Consider the following 24,570-nt stretch of genomic DNA (forward strand, 5'->3'; position numbering starts at 1 on the left):
AAAAGGACCCTTTTCTAAGGTTTCTAGTAGAAATTTAACATTGATCCGTTCATGAATGAAATGACACTTGGCTTTATGGGTGGTGAAATTAGAACTATAAAGTCCTGTCTTCCATTTAACCTGAGATGGGTCTTCCTGAAAGTTCAGCGTTTTTCCAATAGAACGGCAAAGTAGTTTCAATTCTAGTGGGCTGAGTGAGAAACAAACATTAAATGTGAGTAAACCATGCCGTACCTCATACTCATTGGTTGCCTGTAGTGAATAGCAAAACCAAAACCTTGGTCTTTAGCCTATTTTGATGTTTTAGCATGGTGAACACAATGATACTGCATTGGCTGTACCAAAATGTGGAAGCTGTTATGGAGCTGAAGATCCAGCCAGAAATATCACGTAAGTAATGAGTAAAAATAGTTTGTCAATAAAGTGTATATTAACATGAGACAATGAACACTTTTATTAATCTTTGGAATGTATACCCCTGAGGAAACAATTTTACATAGTAGAGAATACATATACATGTATATGACTCTAGTACTAATAGACTGTTCAATAATAATGTTATAAATGAACAATAACATAATTGTTCTCTGGAATTGGATATTCCTCTTCTTCATGGAGACAGTAAACATCCCCAGGCAGGTCTAAGTTTGAGTTTAAAATTGCTTCAATCTATCTCACTCCTGGCCTAAAGTAGTTGAACAGACAAGGTTTACTTCTTTAGCCTGATTTTCATAGCTCATGATTCCTGAACTGATTTTTAAACCTGAGTTTATACCGAGCCTATCATGCTTTCAGAAAACCCAAGCTCATGTAGGCCTACTCAATTTTTAAGATGCCAAAAAACACGGTCTTTAGTCTAGAGATAAATCGGAGCTCCTGAACTATCCCTACAATATTTTGTATTGGTTTGGTATTTTTCACAGATGTTGCAACACGTGTGAAGAAGTTAAGGAAGCATACAGGCATAAACGTTGGAATTTTCCTGAACCAGACAAAATAGAACAATGCCAGTCTTCCCACGATGCTGAGAAAATAACAAGAGCTTTAAAGGAAGGATGTCAAATATATGGATACATGGAAGTGAACAGGGTATGTATCATTCTTCCATTAGTAATTCTAGTTGTGAAGTTTTTTTATAGGAATAAAAATAATCCTTAATCATAAATTATCCCTTTTTCAGAATTTTGATTTATTAAATTTTGTAATGTTTCAGGTGGGAGGCAGTTTCCATATTGCCCCTGGTCAAAGCTTTTCCATAAATCATGTACATGGTAAGTAACTTAATTTGTAAAAGAATTCTTATAAAAGTTAATTAATTTTTTTTTCAACATAGAGTGGTAAAATTAGCAAGTTTTCACTATTCAATTCAATTTAAACACCTTTATTCATTTACACTGAATAGTGTCATAGTACTAAATAACATAACACTAGTGGATCAAGAGTTAGCAATTCACACAATTACAGGTTACTCTGGTTCAAAATTCAAAGCCTTTTTGAGGCAATTTTGAACGGTTGATTTTAAAAATTACTTTGCTTACAGTTGTTAATATTTCTTAAGAATTTATTATAAATGCTAATGTGACTTAAAATATTTGATATGAACCATATCGAACCACATTCTTTTGAAGAAAATAGATTTCCAGACTGTTGAACCAATACTTAAAAGGTTCTAATATTACAGAGAACTGTAAAAGGTAACTTGGTTGTTTTACTCATGATTTAAAAATGCAATTTTTAACCACATGCAATGATATATTGTCACCAATGATGGACAGAGTACATGATATTAGTATACTATAATAATTTACAGTATTGAGATTAGTAAAATAAGTAATAGTGAGGCTCAGTAATGATGACTCCTCCATATTTCTCATTGGTGAGTCTGCTCTGACTTGGCTTCACCTGTCACATGTCACTCGCCTATGGTCCAGTCTATTTCTTTTCTTGGTCTGTGGATTTTAATTAAGACTCTACCACAGGCTAAGATAAAGTATAAAACTTGTATTCTAAATTCTGTCTAGCATAAATAAATTTATTTCAAGTTTGAGCCATTTGAAAGTATATATAAATATACATTCTGTTTCTAGTCCATGATGTTCAACCGTTTTCATCGTCCGTTTTCAACACATCACATATCATCCGACATCTGTCGTTTGGAAGAAACAAAATTGCTGGGAAAGCAAATCCATTGGACGAGTCTGTATCGATAGCCTCTGAGGGTAAGTTAGTTAATCATCAAGTTTTGTTTAAAACAAGTTTATTTAGAAACAATTGTATAAATAATCAGTGGTAAACATTCTAGATGGGCTACAGTTTAATTGTAATAAGCAACAGATTTAGAGTTTTGAAGGAAACTGAAAATATATATTGTGTATAGACTTATAATACAAGAAAATTTTCAGTCACAACTAATGAAGTCTAGCAACGGATTCCAGTTCCTATTGCCATGAAGGTCCCAAATGTTCCTCCTCCTTGCAACATGACCTTCCCGACATTGTTCACCAGCTCCCTGCCTCTCAGTCCGTACCTGAAACATAACATTTTATTGTGTAAGCTGCAATTGGTATAAAACATGGTAAATTAAACTTAATTTTTTCAAGTCTCTTATAGGACATCATATGTCAAGACATGGGACAGGTATGAGATATACAATGTGTTCAATGATTGAAATTTCTAGGGTAGTTCAAATCAAATTATCTTTAAGGCCAAAAATAATTATAAGCTTAATAACATTATCTATTTAGTGTCATAAACTAAATTGAAATTTCCAGTCAGTCTGTACTGATTGATGAATATGTGTAAATAGTTACTAAAAAGTTTAACAACAACAAACACAAAACAAAAAATACTTGCTACACGGGGACCCAAACCCATAACGGGTTGGGCAAGTAGCATATATTATCATTGCACGACTTATTAGCATGCTACTTATTTTATTATTCACAATGACTTAGATAAAAATATTTAGCATTCACTGTTGGAAAACGTGCCATATCACATGAGTCCCTTGTCCCACGTTCGTCAAAACAATAACTTACATCAGTTGGCTAACAGAGCTATGCCAACTAGTCTCAATTAATATATGATGTATAAGAGAAGGAAGAGTTCACAGTTCATAAATCAGTGCTGCTATCCAGCAGATAACAGAACAAGTTATGTAGTCAAAATTCATGACAATACTGTATCGTCACTGCAATTGTTAAATCATTATTTCCGGCAGTTAACATTCGTCATAGCATATGTCAAAGGGTTAAATAATCTAACAGACTTTTTCATTCAAGGTTAGGGTGGTCTGCCGTTCAGCCGTTATTTTAATCAAAACTGGTATCACAGCACCAGTATTGTTAGTAAGTAATTATAGATCAATTGATTTCAGAATGAGATAATCAATTTTCTTTTTTATTATGCAAATTAATAATTTTAAACAAAATTATTTTTTAGGCAATTTGATTTTTAAACCACTTTCTTAATATTTTATATTATTCAACACATATTACATATAAAGATGAAATACAATTTTTTCCACATAATTCTTAATGAGCCTGTATCTTCTGGGGTTTTAAGGTTTTGTGCTAAAAAATTAGTTTTGTATCAAGCAAAGATAATGTAGATCTAAATGGGTCATATTGTTGCTTATATGGCTACTTGTAATTCAGACCAAATCATTTGAAAAAATTGTAATTATTTAACTTTTACTTAAGAATGATATCAAAATAAAACTTTATAACAAATCTTTGAATCACACAAACAAACATTAATATTCAGGTTGAAAACCCATTCTTATAATAATATTCTATTCATTATTTGACAGTAGGCTACAATATTTTTTAGCTCAATTCCCTTCCTGATATCTACTAATTATTGATATATACAGGGTGTTCACAAAAGGGTGTCACAAACTTCTGTGGGTGATAGTACATGTAATTTCAAATAAAAAAGGTCCTATAAACATAGGCCGCTAGCTGCCATTTTGTATAAAAAAATTAATATCTTTAGAACTAGTAAATCTACAAATACCAAACTTCACACATAGAAAAAATTTCAAAAATTATGGTGTGGTTTGCTTTGACCCTTCATCTGACTAGTCGCTAAAAAATGTTTCTCCAATGTTGAATGACTAGTCACTAGTCGATTGTGCAGGAATCTTTTTAATCAAACTTTTGTTATTGAAATAAGACTTAAATAGGGTAAATATTATATCAAATTAATCGGGATGTTTCACAGATTAATTTGTTGTATAGTTTATTGAATAATAATGTAATAAGTATGTACAGAGATTATGAAGTTGCAATACAAATGTCAGTTTACCGCGAAAAAACAAGATTTTTTCCCTGTAGTTTTGTCGCAGGAATTTTGTTTAGGAATAAGTTTGCTACATCACTGCATTCAGAATTTCTTTCTCAAGAAGATTATCTGTTTCTAACATCTGTTCATTAAGATTTGTTATAAAGAAAGAACTTTGATGCTACTATTGTTGGCGACATTTCTTTAATGTTAGACGACTAGTTTCACTAGTGGCTAGTATTTTGTTGTTTTTCATATTATTATTAGACTTGTATTAGTATCAAACTTTTCTTTGTGAGATTTGCCATCAAGTGGTGTAGATATCTGTAAGTTTGAATGAAGGTTGTGAACAACTAGCAAAATAGTGCCTGCCATTATAGGTATTTCAACTGCCAAATCCAGGGTTAATATTTTACAAACTGTTGAAAATGTTTGAAGTCAAATGAAAAAAACTTGTATATTTATAAAAAAAATTACAAGATGTTGACTATTTTTCAATTTTTAAAACAATTTCTACAGTATTTTTCTTAACGAATTTCTTCAACACATAAGCGAGCACGCTTGCACAAGCTGGGAGCAAGAAATAGCTGATACCTCTCAAACTGTGATATGTTTGTTGCTCTTGGCTTGTGCAAGTGTACAATTAGAGTGGTGATATAAAATTTGATTATTGAACAATAATACATCTATTGTTACCTGAGTGCTGTGAATCCACCAAAAAGAGCTCCAGATGCCATTCCAACACAGAAACCTATTGTAAATCCAAGTTTCATTTTATCAAAGCATGATGGACCAGAAGTTTGAAATGCTCCTGACGGGACAGGCATGATGTTTTAAATTAATTTGTATCAACTGAAACAATAAAAATTAATTTAATAATGTTATGTTTAAATTAGTCCATGTTAATACTGATTTAAGTGCATATGTTAATTACTGTTATACAAAGCATCCAAAAGTCAGTGATCATGCCTGTTATTTCGAAACAGTTGGCAAAAACTAAAAATAAATAGAAATAAAAATGTGGGAATCTCTGTAGGCTAATGAGACCTAAATTTTGACGTAACAAAAAGTGTTATGGGAGGGGGGTGGTCCTCACTGGGAAGGCGCACTCCAATTTGCAAATGGCAACCCTCCTCTTGTGACAAATCGTTACAAAGTGAATAAAAAAAGATATTTTGGTACAAACCGGAAGTTACCATTCAAGGATGGTGGAAAATGAGGTTCAAAATATTTACAAACGGATTTGCACCAAACTTGGTTTTTTGGGTTTTTTCAGGTCAAGATACACCTACCTGATATCAGTTTTACAAATTACCCACTCATTTCCAAGATGGTGCAAAAAAGGGTAAAAAGAGGTTATCCTTCATCATCCAGCCATTTTACTGCAATTTGATTAAAAATCTGTATCTGAAGGTTCTTCATGTCGAGAAGCACAAATTTAAAAATTGGTTTTCAAGAATACCTAAATGTTTTTAAGGTCCAACCATGCATTTACTAATGAGGCATATTTTAAGAAAAAAACGTGTCTCTGTAAATAAAAATCAAACTGAAAAATACCTGAAGAAAAACACTCTTAGTTTCACACAAATAAAATGGCTCAACTCAATAAGTGCAAGTGCCACACCACTATGCACCTTCACAGCCAGAAATTTGAAAGTATTCCTTTCATTTGTACAGAAGGACCATTGACACAATTAGTTCATCACCAATTTGTGGTGACTGTCGTTAGCCTTTAAAAACAATAAAAAAAAAACTCATACACAAAAATGTCATGTAAGAAACAATAGCAAAAAATTAGAAATAAAAGGAAAAATTAAACAAATTTTCTACCTCACTAAGTTTAGAGAAAACGTAAAAGATATACTTTATCAAAACCAACATGTTGCACTCCACCGTGCTTTAACTAAATTAAACAATAAACAGATAATTAAACCACTAAACTGAAAATAAACTAGAACTAAATTTACAAAAAAATTGCTCAAACTAGGATCCATTTTGTCTCATGGCAGTAAATCAGCCTGCTTTCAAACTCGTCTTTAACATCACACAAAATAGTTGTAATTTTTGTGCATTTTTCAATTATTCTTTGGCACAATTCAGATATATATGGAGGGGTTGGGTACCCTATGGTCTTGAGATGACCCCACAAAAAGAAGTCCAATGGATTAAGGTCAGATGATCTTGCAGGCAATGTGACAGATCCACGCCATCCAATCCATTGATGAGGGAATTCTTGATCCAGAAATGCTCAAACGTCTCTTGCGTAATATGAGGGAGCTGTATGTTGTTGGAATCAAGGGTCAAAATCTTCCTCCAAGTCTTCAATAGCTTCAATTTTTTTCCCCTTGGGGCGGCCTACTGCCATGCACTTAAGCCTCAAGGGCTTTTTGTGCACCCCGGAAACACACCATGAGGCCCACCAGTCTACAATTTCAGCAGTTCCACAAACCACCGAAAACAACCTATCAAGTTGATCTCCTGGGAAAATTCACCACCCCTGTCCAAACTACCAAAGATGGCATACCGCTCTCTTGCTATTGTGGGGCAATCAAAGAGCAGGTGCTCAGCAGTCTCCTCTTGCTCATTACACCTTCTACAGAGCGGATCCTCCTGCAGGATGCTGACTCTGTGAAGATGCTTCCTCAGGTGACCATGCCCCGTAATGAGACCAATAACCTGAGAAGACATTGATCTGTTTAATGAGAGGTCCGAAGCCACCCTGGAGGAAAGTGACTGTAATACCATTCTACTCATTCTTAAACCCGGATGCAACCTCTAACTTATCTCATGCTCCGCTCGAATCCATTTCGAGACAACCCTAGAGGATTCACACCTTGGAACACCACAGAACGGTTGAGGGCCCATCATAATTGTCGCTGAGCCCTGGTTGGCCAGGGCATCAGCTCTTTTGTTCCCAAGAATCCCCTCATGACCAGGAACCCTACAAACGGTTACATTGTTGATTCTGGCAAGGGAGGGAAAACGGCTTGATAGCAATCCCAAACCAGTTTGGATTTGATCACGCAAGAGTCCAGCGCCATCAGCGCTGCCTGACTGTCCGTGAAAATATTAAACATCTTGCTCCTATATCGCAGACGAAGATTCTCACAAGCACATTCCATAATAGCTGCAACTTCCGCTTGAAATACTGTCGGATACGGACCCATAGGGACCACCAGCTCCCTACATGGTCTCACTCCCAGAATTCCAGCGCCTGTGCCGCTTTTTGTTTTAGAGCCGTCTGTGAACCATTCGAGCTCCGCTGGTGGAAGAGGTTTCCTTCCCTCTGACCAATCATCCCTAGAGGGTAAAATAATCCTAAAGGGTTTGTCAAAGGAAAACTTTTGTGGCATCTGATCAGAGATCATGTGCAGAACATCCTCCTGTATCAGGGTGCTAATTATGCAGTGCCCACCGCTGCAGCCAGACCAGAGTCCCATCTGCTGAAGACAGTAGGCACTCCTCCTGGCCATAGCCCAAATGACAATGTCCAGGGGGGCAAGGTTAAGACAACAGTCCAGAGCCGCACCTGGCACACTAGGAAATGCTCCAGTGATAGCAAGGCACGCTATTCTTTGGATACCCGCCAGACGAGCTACCACCGTCTTGGCCTCCGTTTTTGGCCACCAGACGACAGCTCCGTACATTAGTGCAGGTCTGACCACGGAAACATTAAACCAGTACAAGAGCCTCGGCTTCAGTCCCCAGGACCCACCTATCACATGTCTGCATTGTATTAGAGACCATTTCCCCCTGGCAATGACCCTTTCTAGATGAGGTCCCCAGTTTAGAACCCTATCTAGGATCACGCCCAGGTACTTGACCTCAGACTTCAGCTCAACGGGAGAGCCTTTGAATAGAAAGGGACAAATGCCCTCCATCTGTCACCTCCTGGTAAAGGCAACCACAGCAGCCTTGGTGGAAATGATTTCTTCAAGCATATTCAAGTATTCCCATTGTTTCATGCTGCCATTTTGGAAATGAGTCCGGGTAATTTGTAAAACTGATATAAGGTGACTGATATTCTTGACCTGAAAATCCCTATAAGCCAAGTTTTGTGCAAATGCATTTGTAAATAGCTGAAAACACCATTTTCTGCCCTTCAGCAGCTGCCATCCTAGAAAGAAGATAAATAGCGACTTCTAGTTCCTACCAAAATGTTTTTTTTTTTTCAATTCCCTTTCCAATGATGTGTCACATATGTGGAAAGGGGTGGAGGGAGGTGCAATGTGCAAATTTTGATTTTTGTGGTGCATCCTCCTCCAACATTTGTGGATATAACAAATTGTAGGTCTCATTAAACACTCTTTATAGAATCCTCTATTTTAATAACATTTTCCCTTGCATCTATATATTTTTTTATGTATACATTAATTTTTCTAAACAGAACCATAGTATTTTTCAGTCTCTTATCCTAAAATCTAAAATCTTAGAAACAAACATAAATTAAATATCCCTTTCCACACTACAGCTTTACAAAAAATAATACTTATTGTAATGTTATAGTATTCAAAGTTCAAAAATGCTTTATTCACAAAAATTTTGTTTTACATACATGGGCATTACATTATCCCATGCGCTCAAGCGCGTGCGGGATGACAAATCATAATTATTGTTCAGTATTGCAAACTGTTTATGAGCCAGTCTTTTGGAATTCGTTACATTACAGCATTAACAAACATTAATCTTAATATTATCAACAGCACTAATCTGACATAATGAACACTGAAATTATCAATAACCCAAATACATACCAAGATCTACAATAGTGTTCCCTAATTTAATTCTCCTATAAACTTCTACTAACAACAAAGAAGTTCTATGAACTTCTTCTGGAGTATTATTCAATGCTCTTCCTGAATTTTTAAGAACTGAGTTAGATCTAGATAGTTTTAAAATAAAACTTTTACTAGAAAAATGTTTTTATTCTGTACGGGACTTTGTCATATGTACCATGTTAGTTAAGTAACTATGTTTGAATTGCATTGGCTTGCGTCAAAATAAAAATTTTTATGTTATAAACAAAATTAATGTTTCATGGCAATAAAGAATATTTGACTTTGACTTTAGATGCTTGTTATTGAATGCACACATTTTCTAGGATTGTACTGTTATAAATATTGAAAAGATATAGGATTTCAGACATTTGCCATTGTTAAATGTTATACAAATAGAACCCTACATTTCAAGAATTGGAATCTATTCCTTTCATCGGGTGTCAAAATTCTCAAGGATTCACAAAAATTAAAAAAAAAAAATGTATATATAATTTCTTTGTAAAATGGAGTTTACCGTGAATAAATAAATTGTACTATCCTTTAAATTCATCCATTGCCAATAACAAGACTTTAAACTTTAGCACTAGAGTAGGCCTGTTTGTGCTTGAAAACCATTTCAGCTAGGTCATCCTCCCTTGATCATCTTTAATAAAGATTAAATTCAAATTAAATTGTCACACACTACACTGCTATAACAAAGTACACTTTTAAGCTATTTACTTATAAATCGTCAATAAAATGTTAGTACTAGTTAATTAACCTTTAAGTGGCGGTCATTTGTGGTCTCAGTGGCAGGCCGTTTTCGGGTAAATTGCCGTGATTGTTAAACTTATTTTTAGAATATATTGTATAAGTGATAACCTAGCAACATTATATATTTTTGTTTTCCTTATGAACTATAGAATAAGAATAATTGTGATATTTGGTTCCTTATTTTTATTTTCAGATGAATATCATTGTAGGTGTGTAAAGATTTTCTTTTAGAAAAAATAATATTTTAAGATTCAAGATTCAAGATTTTATTCATCATTAATCATACAGTGATGCAATAGATTTCGTCAATATCAATTACAACATAATTTTACTTTTTATTGCTTGTTGAGTTGTTGGTAACTACTATATTTAAATGAAGGTTTAAAATAAATATAGAAAAATAAATGTAGAATAACATAATAAATAGCTACAACATTATATACAGTACACTGTAATAGTTTTAACATTAAAAACATAGATTATCAATAGATTAAAAGACATACTATATAAAACCACTATATTTAAGTGAAAATTAAAAAACAAATATAAAACATTATAAATAGTTATAACACTATATAAACTACACTGTAATAGCTTCAACAATAAAAACGTAAATTATTAATAGACTAAAAGACATACATTTATGAAATAAATAATTAGACAACAGTTAAAAACACAAAAAACATAAACTAATAAAATTTAAAACAATGAACAGTGAATAGACTATATACATTACATCAAAATTCATTAAAATACATACATTTAACTATCTAATCTGAATTTAGCTTTGATTAAAAATTAGTAAAAAGATGTCCTTAAATTTACCATAATCAGTAGCTAGATAGTCATCAACCTTGTAGAAAAACTTGTTCCTTTAACCACTTTCTCAAGCAATATTTGAATTTATTAACAGAGGACAGTGTGAGCGGATTGAGGCAATTTGTTTAAATAATCGATTTTTCGTGCAAAATATGCTGTTATTTGTTTTTTGTAAGTCTAGCAGGTAGTAAATCTAGGGCATAGTTATTTCTTGTGTTATAGTTATGTATATCAGATCTAATTTTATATTTATGCAAATTTTCTTTTACGTTTATTAGACAGAAATATTTATATAAACATGGGAGTGTCATTATTTTTAATTCTTTGAAAATGGGAAAACAAGATTCACGATTGTCCAGTCCTTTTATGGTCCGTATAGCATATTTTTTGCCATCTAAAAAACTTGTTCCATATAAGTACTATTTCCCCATAAAGTAACGCCATATACAATCTGAGAGTGAAAAAAAAGGCATAATACGCATTGATCAACATATCACTTACTAACACACAGTTTAAGTTTTCTTAGTAAATAAATGATTTTAGATAGCTTTTTGCAAAGGTATTTTATATGTACATCCCATTTCAAACTGCTGTCTAAGTATAGGCCAAGTAGTTTAATAGACTCTGCTTCAGTTAATTTAGTTAGTGAAAAAATAATTGATTCTGTCTTTTTTTTTATTTATATTTAAATGATTTGTTTTAAACCAGCTCTCTGCAATATTCATTGATACATTCTGATCTATTTGCAATTTTCTCATGTCTTTTCCACTCCAAACTAAAGTAGTATCATCTGCATATAATACCGTTTTGCATGGTATATTACCTGGGAAATCATTTATTGCTATTAAAAATAGGAATGGTCCCAATACAGATCCCTGGGGAACACCAGATTTTAATTAATTGAAAATTAGATCCATCATTATTTTTGATATACCCATTTGTTTCCTGTTACACAAGTAGGATGTCATTAAGCCAAGTTCCACACCCCCCAAACCATAACATTGCAATTTTTCCAATAATATTTCATGAGAGGACACAATCAAAAGCTTTGGTCAGGTCAATCAGAGTAGCACATGTCAATATTTTTAATCTTCAAAAAACCGTTCAAAACATAATTAAATAACACATTCAACGGCCTTAATTGTATTCAAACCTGGTATAAAACCAAACTGTTCAACACAAAGCAAATTATTATTAACAAAAAAATTATATAATTGATCTTTAATACATGCCTCAAAAACTTTACTTATTACGGGGGATTAATGATATTGGTCTGTAACTTGATGGATCAGACTTTTTTCCTTTCTTATAGATTGGTATTACCTTTGTAAAATTTTAACACATCTGGGAACACACCTTCAGTTAAGGCTCTATTGAACAAGAAAACCAATGGCTTAATTATAAAATCAATGATTTCTTTGATTATTCTATTTGATAACCCATATATGTCTTCACTATTAGATGTGCTAAAATTACTGACAATCTTTTTTACCTGTTGTTCAGTTATTGCTTGCCAGAAAAATGTTTTATTTTGCATTATTAAATTATTATTATGTAAGTATTGATTTTACAAGTAATGTTGCTCCCATGACATCAATAGGTTTGTTAATGTTCATTTCTGTTGGTGCATTAATGAAGTAGTCATTAAAAATCATTAGACTTAATTGGACACTCAAGATTTCTACTGTTTCCACCAGATTCTTCTCTAACTAACCTTCCATGCTGCTTTGCACTTGTTTTTAGAATTTGCAATAAATTCATTATTGTGTAACATTTTTTAGCCTCATTAATTTTTATATCTGTAATGTTTTTTTTTCCTTCTGATACAGTTCTTTTAATTGTTTTTTTTTTGTCCAACTCATCATTATTACATTGGACATATAAGTTATAGCATACAATTACTCTTTCTTTAATTTTTTTAAACTCATTGTTGTACCACTTATTTGTTTGCTTTGTTTTTATTATGTTTGAATTTATTGGTTTTTTATAGGAAACATTGCTCAAAGGTATTTCTAAGATAACCTAACACATTTGTAAATAGCAATTCTACATTCCGCTCACAGAGCAAATAGCTCCAGTCAGTCTCACTTAATATGTATTTAAGAGAATTGATAGCCTTTACAGATAGCACTCTAAAACTACAAGGTGATGCATCTTTCTGTTTGCTTTCTATATTCTCCCTAAGTATCTGACAATAAAGGCCATCATGATCTGATATATGTGGTTTGAAAACTTTGCATTCACTTACATTATGTACATTATTAGTTATGATGTTGTCAATACAAGCCAATCCTCTAGTAGGATTTTTGTTTTAAACAAAATAAATTATAAGATGTCAGAAGGTTAAGAAAATTTTGAGACTCTTGTGAGTTATCTGAAATATTTACATTGAAGTCACCTGTGATAACTAAGTCATATTCAGGCATAAACCTTCTGGTAAGAAAACTTAAAAAATTGTCTTAATTTTGTCAAGAATAAGTTATTATCAGACTGAGGGGTACGATATACACTAACTAAAACTATGTGGTAACTTTTTAAAACAATAGCAACTACTTCAAAAATACTTAAAACACAAAAACAATTAACATTTAGTATTTCAAAATCGATGCTTTCCTTAATAAATATGGAACAGCCCCCACCTCTATGAGGTTCTTCTCTACAATACATGTCAGCCACAACAAAACCTTCAGGTACATAAAGTAATTTTTCATATGAGTTAAGCCAGTGCTCATTTAAAACTGACAACATTACAATTAAATTCATTCAACATTACTTCTAACATTCCAACTTTTTTTTCTTAATGACTGAATATTTAAGTGAACTAAATTAAGTGGTGTACTGTTTATTACATTTTTACTACTTATATAACATGACATATTTTTTATTTTATGATATCTATTGATGTTGAGGCCAACTTCTTCTGTAGATAAGGTTTTGTGACTGTTCAAGCTGGTCTTCCATTTTCTGAAGTGAACGCGTTTCCCAAGTCTTTCTGATTCATTACATCCACATCACTTATAATTGTTGAGGTTTGAATGAAGAGTCCCCAAATTCTTTTCTGATTATATTTATTACCGCTTCACATATTTGTTCTGAAAGCCACATTTTCCCATGAGTGTTGAGATGCATACCATGTCTTGTGTGATGTTGTCGCATTGCCTTACTAGATTCTACAGAGAATAATATTACTATATTTTTTACTCAATTGTTTAAGGTTACTATTAACTTTTTTTACCTCACTGTTCACACATGACCAGTCAGATAGATCATATCTGTGAGGGACATCTACAATAACAAAATTATGGCTCTTCTTTTCATTCAGTACGTTTTCAATTCCAGTTATGAATTTATCACCTTCATTTCTTGCAACATCATTAGTTTCCACCGATAATTACACATAGGTCTTCGTTTCCTAAGTTTTCTTTATTAATGGTTTCCATATTTAGAACCTGTTCAGATCGTCTCCACCAGGTCTAACAAAACCAATTGCTTCATAAAGGTTCTGCTTCTTATTTACATGCCATGATAAATTTTTCCCCATGGCTGTCAGCACATATTAACAATTTTTTCTTCGGTTTTTTTTATTGTTACTGTGGTATCTATAGTAGTAGCTTGCTCTTCATCTATTTCAACACCTGTCAATTTATTGCTTTCACTCTCTATAATATTAAGTGACTCAAAGCGGTTGGGAGATATAAAAGAAATTTCTGGTTCAGTGTATGTTGATTTAGGTGTTATGTTTATTTTATTTAATCTTCTTACTACTGTAGAGAATAATAATTCCTTATTAACGTTTCCCTGTTTTTGGCAGTTCACTCATAGCAGCATCAATATGATTAGGAGTAGATGTAGGTGTATAATTTTGTATTTCAAATCTATGGTTGCCCACAGAAAGACTCCTTACATCTGCTGTTTATGGCCACTATTGGTAATTCTTAGTTTGATTTTTCAAGTAGTGCTATTTTTTTTGTTATAAGTACTATTTCTTCTTCTTTTTTTAGAACTAGAGCCTCTAATTGAGTGTTATGGCTCCGGAGTTCATTTACTTGCCTATTTACTTGATTTAGGTCCTCATTTTGTGTTTTAATAATGATAAGTAAATTATTAACTTCATTTTCCAGTTCCTTATTGATTTCATTAGTGATGATTTTTATGCCTTCTAAACTCCTCATTAATATCCATAGTTTTCTTTATCTTCCAAAAAAATTACTTTTAGAAACTATGGTCTTTCTTTTTTATTCTTATTATCAAAAATGCAACCCTTTTTATTTTTATTTTCATCTTTTTTTTCTATGTTGTCTGTGGACAACAAACATTTTTCGCAGAGATACTCCAATTTGAAGTTTATTTATTTTTTGGAAATCTTCAGTGCTCATATCAATACATTTAAAATGGTGCCATTTGCTACAACTTCCTTTACACAGGACAGCTTGAGCACACTTGCTAACATTCTTAAAACATACACCACAGGGATTATTTAGACTTTTTCATTGTGTACGAAAAGTGGTTTTAAAACAAGGGAGTTTATGTTATATTGTTATTCAGCTGCAATATAAACAACTTAAAATTGTGAAATTAATTGATAATATTAATAGTAATATATGTATAAATGTTCTAGTACTTTGATTTAATTTTAATTTCAATTTAATTGATTTACCCTTTTTATTTAACAAAAACACTGAACAGTATTTTATTAATTAAACTATAAGACTATATTTTAAGTTCTACTGTCCGTCACTTTGAAACTACTGGAGCTACAAAATAATGTCATATTTACAGAATATACACAATTTTATTCTAAACAAATTACTACCTATGCATTTTTTTTCTATTTACAAGAACAAAAAAGTTAGAAGGGAAAAACTAAATCAATGTACAAACTGTTTTTTTGTTTGTTTGTTTTTTTTTTTTATTCCGAGTCACTAGTCACTAGGGCTTGTATTTTCCTCCCAGTAGTGTAGGGCCTATAATAGTGGCTTAGTTTGTCATAGCACAGTATATTTCGTAAATATAAAACAGGAATTGTCTTATCGCAAACCCCTCCCCATCCTCAGACAGAGGTCAAAGTCGAGCGGTCTACAGAATAACGGTCAATGATAACGTGATTACAGAATCTCGCCGCCCGTTCAGCTGGTGCGCCGCATTCTTGTACTTTCGTGTTTTACTGTGTGTGTAATAGATTAGTGATGGGTGACACTATGAGAATTTGGGATTTACCCAGGAGCGAAGAGGGGACCATTCGTTTTTTACAAGGTCGTGACTAGTTGCCTAAATCTAAAATATTCGTGGCGGTCGGCAGTTGCGGCTGAAGGCGGAAATCCACTACACTCACTCATCCTTGATATTGCTGCATTCTGGGCGTCACAGGAAACCCATTAAGAATATTAATAATCGTTGTAAGTTTGTAATTGAAGAGTTGCTTTTTCGTTCTATAATGTTTTTTTTCTATAAATTTATATGTTTGTGTTCCTCATACTGGTGTGGTCGGTATAATCCCAAAGTACCCCAACATTTTCCATGACGAACGAATAACCTAAACATTTACCGGTAACACAAACAACGCGATAAACAATAATATACTGACAATAACAGTACGCAAAGTCGCCAAACAAAACAGTGACGAGACGAGTAGACAGCTGTTCTCTCGTCTGCCGCCAGGTCAAACGAAAACTGTTGGATTCATTTAGGCCAGCAAACATTAGTAACATGAATACACACTATACTATATGATATATATAGGAAATTTCATGGAGAATACGATAGTTCAAAATAGGCCTAAAAATAATGGATGGTTGCGGAGCAACAGCATTAAATGTGAAGCAACGGCTGTGACAGCGCTTGCCACTTCGCGGCGGCGTGAATCATACGTCTCAGACGGCGCTTGCCACTTATAGGGTTAAGTACTAATAATCAATATTTAGACTAGCCTAATACAGCATGTTGTAAAAATTATTTATATATCAGCCTACTTTTATCAACATTTCAACCAAATTATATACTTACAAAAGAATAATACAAGTAGTCTACATGTTAACAATAATCTTGAATAAATTATATGAACTTACCTATAACTTAAAATGGTGGTAACTACAGATAACTTAGGCCAATGTTAAAACCTTATTTGGATAATGATATTGACATGTCTGCTATTGGTTGCTGCAATGAATTGGGTAATTGTTAATCAGAGCTAAACACGAGCTCAGACTGTTAAATTTTATGAAAGCGTTATTCTGCAGTAAACAAAACAGCAGCGGAATCTTTCAGCTAAGAAGCTAACAAAGTAAACAATCGATTATGAATATTAATACTACTATTGTATAATACAGTACTAATTATTGGAATCTATGTTGCCATTAACATTATTTAACAGATATTTATATTTTCTTGTTAACCTAAAAGAGGAAAGTGAGAATTGTGAAAAAATGTTATAAGCATGTTTTTGTACTAGATAGTTAGGGTATTTCTAATCGATAATTTGGTTCACTGAATCGATTGCCTTGGTGGCCACTTACTATACTACAGCTCTTAGTTTCTGTGAATTAACATAGCCTTGGGGATTAAAAACATGTTTTAGGGAAATTTAAAATTTGGATTGAAACTTAAATTTTGAATAGGGCAGAGTACAATAATTGAACCCGGTTCTTTTTTATCACTTTATTACAATCAAACACTTTAACATATTGAATAACTGAACTGTCAATCAATGTCCACATATCTAAATAAAGTCACAAGTTTCAATTTGATAGAATAGCTTTACCCATTGGGGGCGAAAGATGTGTGCTACACGTCCGAACATTCATTGTACCTACTGAAAGACTTGAGCCATGCGTACTCTGTTAATGTATAATAATTCTTGTTGAACGATTATTATATAATATCAAAGTTTGGTAATATACTGAATCATTTGATAAAGATGATTTAATAACAAATGTAGGCTGGTTAATAAAGTCTTACTTAATAATTAAATAATGTTTCAATATAAAAGAAACGGGTTGCTTATCGTAATATACCCTGAAAATATTCCAGTAAAATAGGTTGTCTTGTGATGAAAATAATTCAACAGTTATGTATTTCTTGTTTCATTTGATAAGACGACCTATTGATGTTACTTTTAACATTTTGTTCATTGGTTGTTTTATCAGCCTCTACTGCAAGTGCAAATATGACAGAATAGCTGGTTCAACATTATAATAATCACAAGCAAATTCAGTTGTCAGTATAATCCGGCAAAGAAAAAGCTGAAGTAAAGGATTAGATTATCAAAGTACATTATAATGTATTGCCTTTTAACCTTAGGTACTAATCATAACCTAATATCAGGAAACTAGTAACTTCCACCTCTAGTTATACCTCAATCTATTAAGACTTAAAAGATTCCGTAAGGGTTAATTTACAGACAAAATATGTACCTAACTACTACAAGACTTGGCATACAAAGCAATATTACCGGGTGTCTGGGAAACTTAAAAGTAGCCTAATGCTGAAAAGCGGTGATTGAAAAATGTCCTATCAGTTTTACGTAAAGAAATGAGAATAACAATATTATATTACTTGTAACATTCATTGTAAGTTTACAAAGCTATTTTCTCCTTACCTAATATTTAGATTCATAACATAACCCCTCAACAATTTGATCCCTTTCTCTTCTTGCGTTGCTACAGAGGTAAATCAAAAGACGCAGTTTAGATTTGGTAGAACAAAAATCAACACAGCTGATGTACACAGCTCACGGCCTTTCGGTCTAACGAATCGACTGAACACAGAAAGATCTTTAACTTTTTCCCCTGAAAGTCCTTTTAAAACACAAAGAAATATGTTAATTAGTTCTAACTTTGATCATACTAGTTCAGTTGTATAAACTAATAAAATCAAAGAGTATAGCAAGAATGACATACCATTAATAACAACAAAAGCATTTATACTAAAATAACGTGGTGATGGCAAGAATGAAAATAAATAACTTAAACAACAGGAAGAACAAACCTTCCAATGTTTAACTTTGAAATCACTATTCTCACCAATGCCTTGACCATTTGATTAGACCACTGCATTTTTAATATATTAAATTTAGCTTTAAAAATCCCTCAAAAATGCAGCTTGATGATGAATCTGCGGACAATCCGCAGGGTATCTGTGATTTGTTCGCGAAGTTCTTTTCCTCGGCCTACAGGCCCTCGTCACTAAATCCACCAGTGTACAACCTTGAAGCAACAACTTCTATATTTTCATGTCTATTTACCTGTGAGGAAAAGGAGGCTGAGTTGAGGTCGCTCGACACAAACATGGGTGCTAGCCCCGATGATATCTCTCCTATGATCCTGAGGCATTGCAGCGGTGTAATATCGCCTCATATCACAATTTATTTCAACGCTTTGATGGCTGCTAACATCTTCCCTGCTAATTTAAAGATTGGATATATAACACCTATGTTAAAGTCTGGATCTCCTTCTGATATTAAGAACTATCGCCCTATAATTATCCAGTCAACCCTGGCTAAGGTCTTTGAATCGCTCGTCCTTCGAAGATTGATGTTCAACTTCAAGAGTATTATCATTATTGAACAACATGGTTTTGTCAAAGGGCGTTCGACCACTTCAAACCTCTATCCTTTCAAAATAGTATCCTCAAAGCGTTTTCTAACTCCCACCAAGTTGATGACATGTACACAGATTTCTCAAAATCATTTGATCGAGTTAGTCACAACCACCTTGTTGCTAAGCTCAGAGCTGTTGGTGTCGGTGGGTCGCTCTTGCGTTGGCTGGGATGTTATCTACAGGATCGTTTTCTTCAGGTGCGAGTGGCGGGCTCACTATCCCAACCTTTCCTAGCTGTTTCTGGTGTACCTAAGGGTTCCTTACTGGGACCAGTGTTGTTCACAATCTTCATTAATGATCTGGTTCAATGTGTGGGTTCAAATGTTCTACTTTTTGCTGATGACGCTAAAATTTTAAAAGAAATTACATCTGTGGAAGATTGTGTGTCCCTACAGGAGAGTATTGATTTGCTGGCAGAATGGTGCGACGTTAATGATATGCTTCTGAACATTTCCAAGTGCTCTATTGTGACATTCTCTAGGTCAGATGCCCGCATTCTTTATCATTATAACCTTACTAACCAACCCCTGGCACGTTGTTCTAAAATAAAGGATCTGGGTGTCATACTTGCTTCCGGCCTTGGTTCTCATGAGCGTATCAATCACATTTCTAAAAAGGCTAATGCAGCACTCTATTTCGTTATTAGGACCAGTCGTGACATGTTTTCTGTCAGAGCTCTAAACACCCTCTACGTCCATATTATATATAATAAATATAATATTTTATTCATAACAATTTCAAAAAGTGTGTTTAACGGGTTTATTAAATAGGTCAAAAGTTTGACTAATGTACTTTACAAAAACTAATTTTTTTCTAATTTATTCATTGTATATTAATTAAATATGACAAAAATATTAACAGTTAATCTGTTTAAACAATTCTTTAAAATCAATGTGTCTTTAAATTTTACATAACAAAGCTTGGTTATAGGTGGGATATTCACAAGTCATACATGTTTTTCCGCGGGTTTGAACATGTTTAATTTCCTCATATGCAAACCACTTTTCCTGACTGTTTGTGTGTTCATGACAATGAAACAACATGGTAAAAGATTAATCAAGTAGATACTACAATTTGTGCAAAGAAAGGACTTACTTTTGCCCTGAACTGTATAATATGTAAATGTGTTTTAGACAAGTAAATGTTCTTCCCGTGTTTCTTATGTTACAGGCTCCACAATGTATCAGTATTATATCAAAATTGTTCCAACGATGAGAGTTCTAAAAGATGGCTCAGTATTCCACTCTAACCAGTTTTCAGTGACCAAACATTCAAAAGTAAGTAATACTGATTCTGTACATAATTAACAGGATATTAACGTTAATAGAACCACATTGTTGAGAAGATAATTTTAATAGGTTTTGTTTACCTCGTACATTTCCCAGTAATGCCTCAAATTTCCTGTGAAGTATTTTAATTTTGTTACTGTTTATTTTTAATTTGATGTTTATTATAATAAATAAAACGCGCAAGGAAATAAAATACCTAATTGTATCTAGAATATCATTAACTTTTTATGAAATGCATGTACTAAATCACTACTGATATTAGTACTTTGGTATTATCCGTAGGGCACTAATTTTAGACAAGTTTTCCTTATCGAGGACCAAAATAAACTTCATTATGCGTTACTAGTACTTTCCTTGTTTCATAGTGAATGGAAACATACCCGACGAGTCATACTTCCTGTCGCCAAATAGCCTCCAAGTAAGGCCTAGACGCGTGACCCTTCAAGTAGGCCTATATGCACGAATCACCTGTCACTTTCGAATAATTAATTGTTCTTTTATTTTTTGTCTTCATCGATTGTCGTGCTCTTGATTAGTTTATAATTTCATCACGAATTATCTTCGCCTCTGGGATTTACCTCGAACTGAAGAGGAAACTTTTCAATTCCTTCACAAGACAAGCATTTACTGCCTTCAACAAAAGTGTGCGTCAATAATTTACGAAATGAAAATGTATTGTGGTAAAGAATATCCGTTCTGGCAGTGTAATTTGTAATCGTGTCGTAAAAAAGATGAGTCATAGAATCGGTACTTAATTGGAAGATAGCAAATGATCCTACACCACACCACAATGGTACGTTTTATTTATTTTTTGGCTAAGGAACAAACATCAGTAAAATGGTGTGAGAAACAGTTGAATATGTCCGGCAAAACTGTTGTCGATAGGAATAATTATATGAGGGAAGTGTGTGTGTGTGTTTGCGGTGGAAAATAAGAACTGTGGGGGAAATTGGTGGACAAGGAAAATCGTCGAGATTGATGAGGCTTTGTTCACTAAACGAAAAAGTAATGTCGGTAGAGTGTTGCATCGGCAATGGGTATTTGGCGGTTTGTGCCGGCGAAACTAATCAAAGTTCTGAAACGTGATGCAAAAAGATTAACCAATGAAATAAAAAAAAATGTTGAACTCGGAACAATATTATGTCTGACTGTTGGAAGGGTTATAGTTATAAGAAATTCTAGAAAGCAGAATTTACGCATTTCACGGTGAACCACAAGTATCATTTCGTAGATCCAGAAGAAACTGGTACGAATACCTAACGATGTGGGAAAGTGCTAAATGGATAAATAGACGTAAAGAGGTACCGCTCATCACCATAAATACATGTGGCGATCGGAAGTAGCGGCGACTGGTGGCGATGCATTCAACTCGATTATCGCCGATATCGCTTCCTTTTGGGAGGTAGAATACGACAACCGTTCGTCTTAATGACTTTTAAATTTCAAAATAGGTCAAATAATGTCTGCTCTTTTTAAAACTAGTTTATTTTTGTCTCTAATCAGAAAAAAAACCAAAAAATATTGACCTAAGGATAATACCAAAGTACCCACTATTCAATTAATCTATGTGCATGTTTAGACTTCACACACAGTATTCTTAGATTTTCAATTTTATAATTAGAGTTCAATATTAAACATTATATTCTGTACTGTGCCTTAATGTTTATTATCCTTATAATGCATTTAATTAACAAATAGCAAAACAATATTTTGAATTAGTCTCTTCATTATGATATATTAAATTTAAATTCATAATCGATGAACAATAGCTTATATTGTTATTAATAATTTTTTAAGAGTTAAGTTTGTACACAAAGCTATATAAAAACCGTTTCAAATTTCTTATATGTGAAATTTAGAGAACATTACAAAATAATAAATAACAGCGACAATACCCAAATTTCATATCTATGAAAAAATTGTTTATGTAATTTTTAAAAATGTCTCACTAATACTAATTTAAAATGTGTTATTAATTTGTATGGTGACCATTTTTATACAAATTGCATCATTTTGCTGTATTATTGATTTTTTCCCGGCATGAACATGCCAACAATTGTGGGCTGAACAAATATCAGTACTTGAAATGAGGTATACAAAAAAACACACACACACACACACACACACACACACACACACACACACACACACACACACACACCAAAATCGGGGAGGGAGTATAACCATGGGGGATTCAAGAATGCATTTACCTCCACATTTTAAAATTAATTTTATCATTGTTCTTTAATATTAAAATAAGCTAAACTAATTCTTAAAAATCATATTTAAAAGACATTAGATACTAAAGATGTATTTTATTACTCTTGTAGAAACTTGAATGTATTGGTGTGTTAACATGTTTTGATTTTATATTTTCTTTTGATATAGTATTTTCAGTATTAATACAGTGGAGTACGACTTCAGATTTTTCTTCTCTGTTGAATTTAATGTGGGGGCAATGTTCTTTAAATCTTGTATGAAATTTTCTTTTTGTCTGCCTAATTGATTTCTTATTGTAGTCATCACATTTTATTTGATATGTTATATGATTTATTCTTATTTTATTCTGCATCTCTGAAAAAAAAAAAAAAAAAAAAAAAACAATCAACATGGCGGACACCCATCATCTAGTATGAAAGTGCTCCTACATTTCAGTGAAGTTTAAGTGGTAAACCCAACAAAATACCAACTTAACTGCACACCAATCACTACTTCTAAACTGTAAGTTAATTATCATCAAGTTAAAAAATAATTTAAGTACCTTGAAGAAGAAAAAAATCCAAGAAAACTTATCAGCACAAACTAGATCACTATCTGCAATCAACTTTTCTCAAGATATACATTGTAACATTACACAGCTCAAGCACTTTTTATTCAAGCAATTTTTGTCAACTTATAACACCACTGACATTTATTTTATTAACAACAAGTAAATATAAATTAAATAAACAGCTGTGCACAGTTGAAACACAATAGTGACGTCATTGCCAACTCACAGCTGCTTGACACATTATCTACAACGCCACCTGCTGGAAGTCAGATAGAGCCAGCTATTAGGTCAACTGACGAGAGCATTGCCCGACACCTGCTGACAATGCGTCTGGGACGCTGACCACAGACAACACGGCCTCTACTTACTGGCTGTTATGAATCTTGCTATAAATCACTTGACATACTTGCAGAGTGATATCTATAAACCTAATTTTTGACATTAATACTTTATTAATTATTAATAAAGTATTAAATATTACTTTATTAATAATAATCAACCAATTCTTATCAAGAATTCTCAATTATTGCTGAAATGCCCACTAAATATCCGTTGTGGTACATGCGAAATTGGTTTTAAGTATTCTGGTATTAAATGCACAGGCCTATGTGCAAAATGGTACCATGCAGGATGCCAAAATATCTTAGAAAAGGATTTGAAAAGATGGCCCACTCACGAAATCGAAAAATGGCATTGCATGGCATGCAGGATGTTTCAATCACCATCTTTACCAAACAGAATAGTTGACCCAGTAACACTAAACACCTCAGATACCCTACTGGAACTAGAAAAGAGTATTATTGAAAACAACTTACTAGATAGCTCTAACAGTCGAGAGGATGATCTTCAAATGGCTGCCAAAATAGGATCAGCATTAGTAGCTGAAAACGAACTTTTAAAAGTAGAGAAACTAGAGCTTCAAAATAAACTAATTAGTATGGAGGGAAAAATGGAAGAGGTGGAAAACAATATGAGTAAATATTTAACCAAAATTGAAAATCTTCTACAATTAAATGCAGATGTTCAAGCCCAACTTGATAAAGAAAAGAAATTCCGCATAGAGGTCCAGAATTCCTCTGAGGACCACGATCTTAAATTGGGTCAAATGATTGATAATTATGCAAAACGAATAGCAGAACTAGAAAAAACCAACACTAGACTGCAGGAAAAAATCCAAAACATAGAAATAACGGCTACAATCTGTAAGGACTCGGCTACTCAGACGTCATCTCCCACAAAAGATGCCCAAGTGTTTGAGGCAAATCAAACCACTGTACTTCTGG

General features: G+C 33.1%; 2 protein-coding genes across 2 annotated transcripts in view; one reads left to right on the plus strand and one right to left on the minus strand.

Moving 5' to 3' along the window:
- Nucleotides 1-307: 307 nt before the first annotated feature.
- LOC124372353 (endoplasmic reticulum-Golgi intermediate compartment protein 3-like) overlaps nt 308-24,570 on the plus strand; it is a gene marked incomplete at its 5' end in the record, with an annotated part of 33,951 nt that continues 9,688 nt past the window's right edge. The window contains 5 exons of the mRNA XM_046830735.1: nt 308-390; nt 924-1,089; nt 1,214-1,271; nt 2,088-2,219; nt 20,399-20,505. Coding sequence (XP_046686691.1) covers nt 308-390; nt 924-1,089; nt 1,214-1,271; nt 2,088-2,219; nt 20,399-20,505 — 546 coding nt within the window. The remainder of the gene's footprint in view (nt 391-923; nt 1,090-1,213; nt 1,272-2,087; nt 2,220-20,398; nt 20,506-24,570) is intronic.
- On the minus strand, nt 2,241-18,385 carry LOC124372352 (reactive oxygen species modulator 1-like). The gene is made up of 3 exons (XM_046830734.1): nt 18,229-18,385; nt 4,981-5,136; nt 2,241-2,527 (listed from the first exon to the last, which is right to left on the minus strand). The coding sequence occupies exons 2-3, from the start codon at nt 5,109-5,111 to the stop codon at nt 2,419-2,421; spliced, it is 240 nt and encodes a 79-aa protein (XP_046686690.1). The 5' UTR covers nt 5,112-5,136; nt 18,229-18,385; the 3' UTR covers nt 2,241-2,418.

Source organism: Homalodisca vitripennis, unplaced genomic scaffold, assembly GCF_021130785.1.
Source record: "Homalodisca vitripennis isolate AUS2020 unplaced genomic scaffold, UT_GWSS_2.1 ScUCBcl_2921;HRSCAF=8081, whole genome shotgun sequence".
NCBI lineage: Eukaryota > Metazoa > Arthropoda > Insecta > Hemiptera > Cicadellidae > Homalodisca > Homalodisca vitripennis.

Bases quoted from the DNA above. Each gene is read 5' to 3' on its own strand.
- LOC124372352 (XM_046830734.1), bottom strand. From the start codon at position 5,111: ATGCCTGTCCCGTCAGGAGCATTTCAAACTTCTGGTCCATCATGCTTT. The intron at 2,528-4,980 runs GTAACAATAGAT...GTTATGTTTCAG, and splicing joins GGTGGATTCACAGCACTCAG to GTACGGACTGAGAGGCAGGG.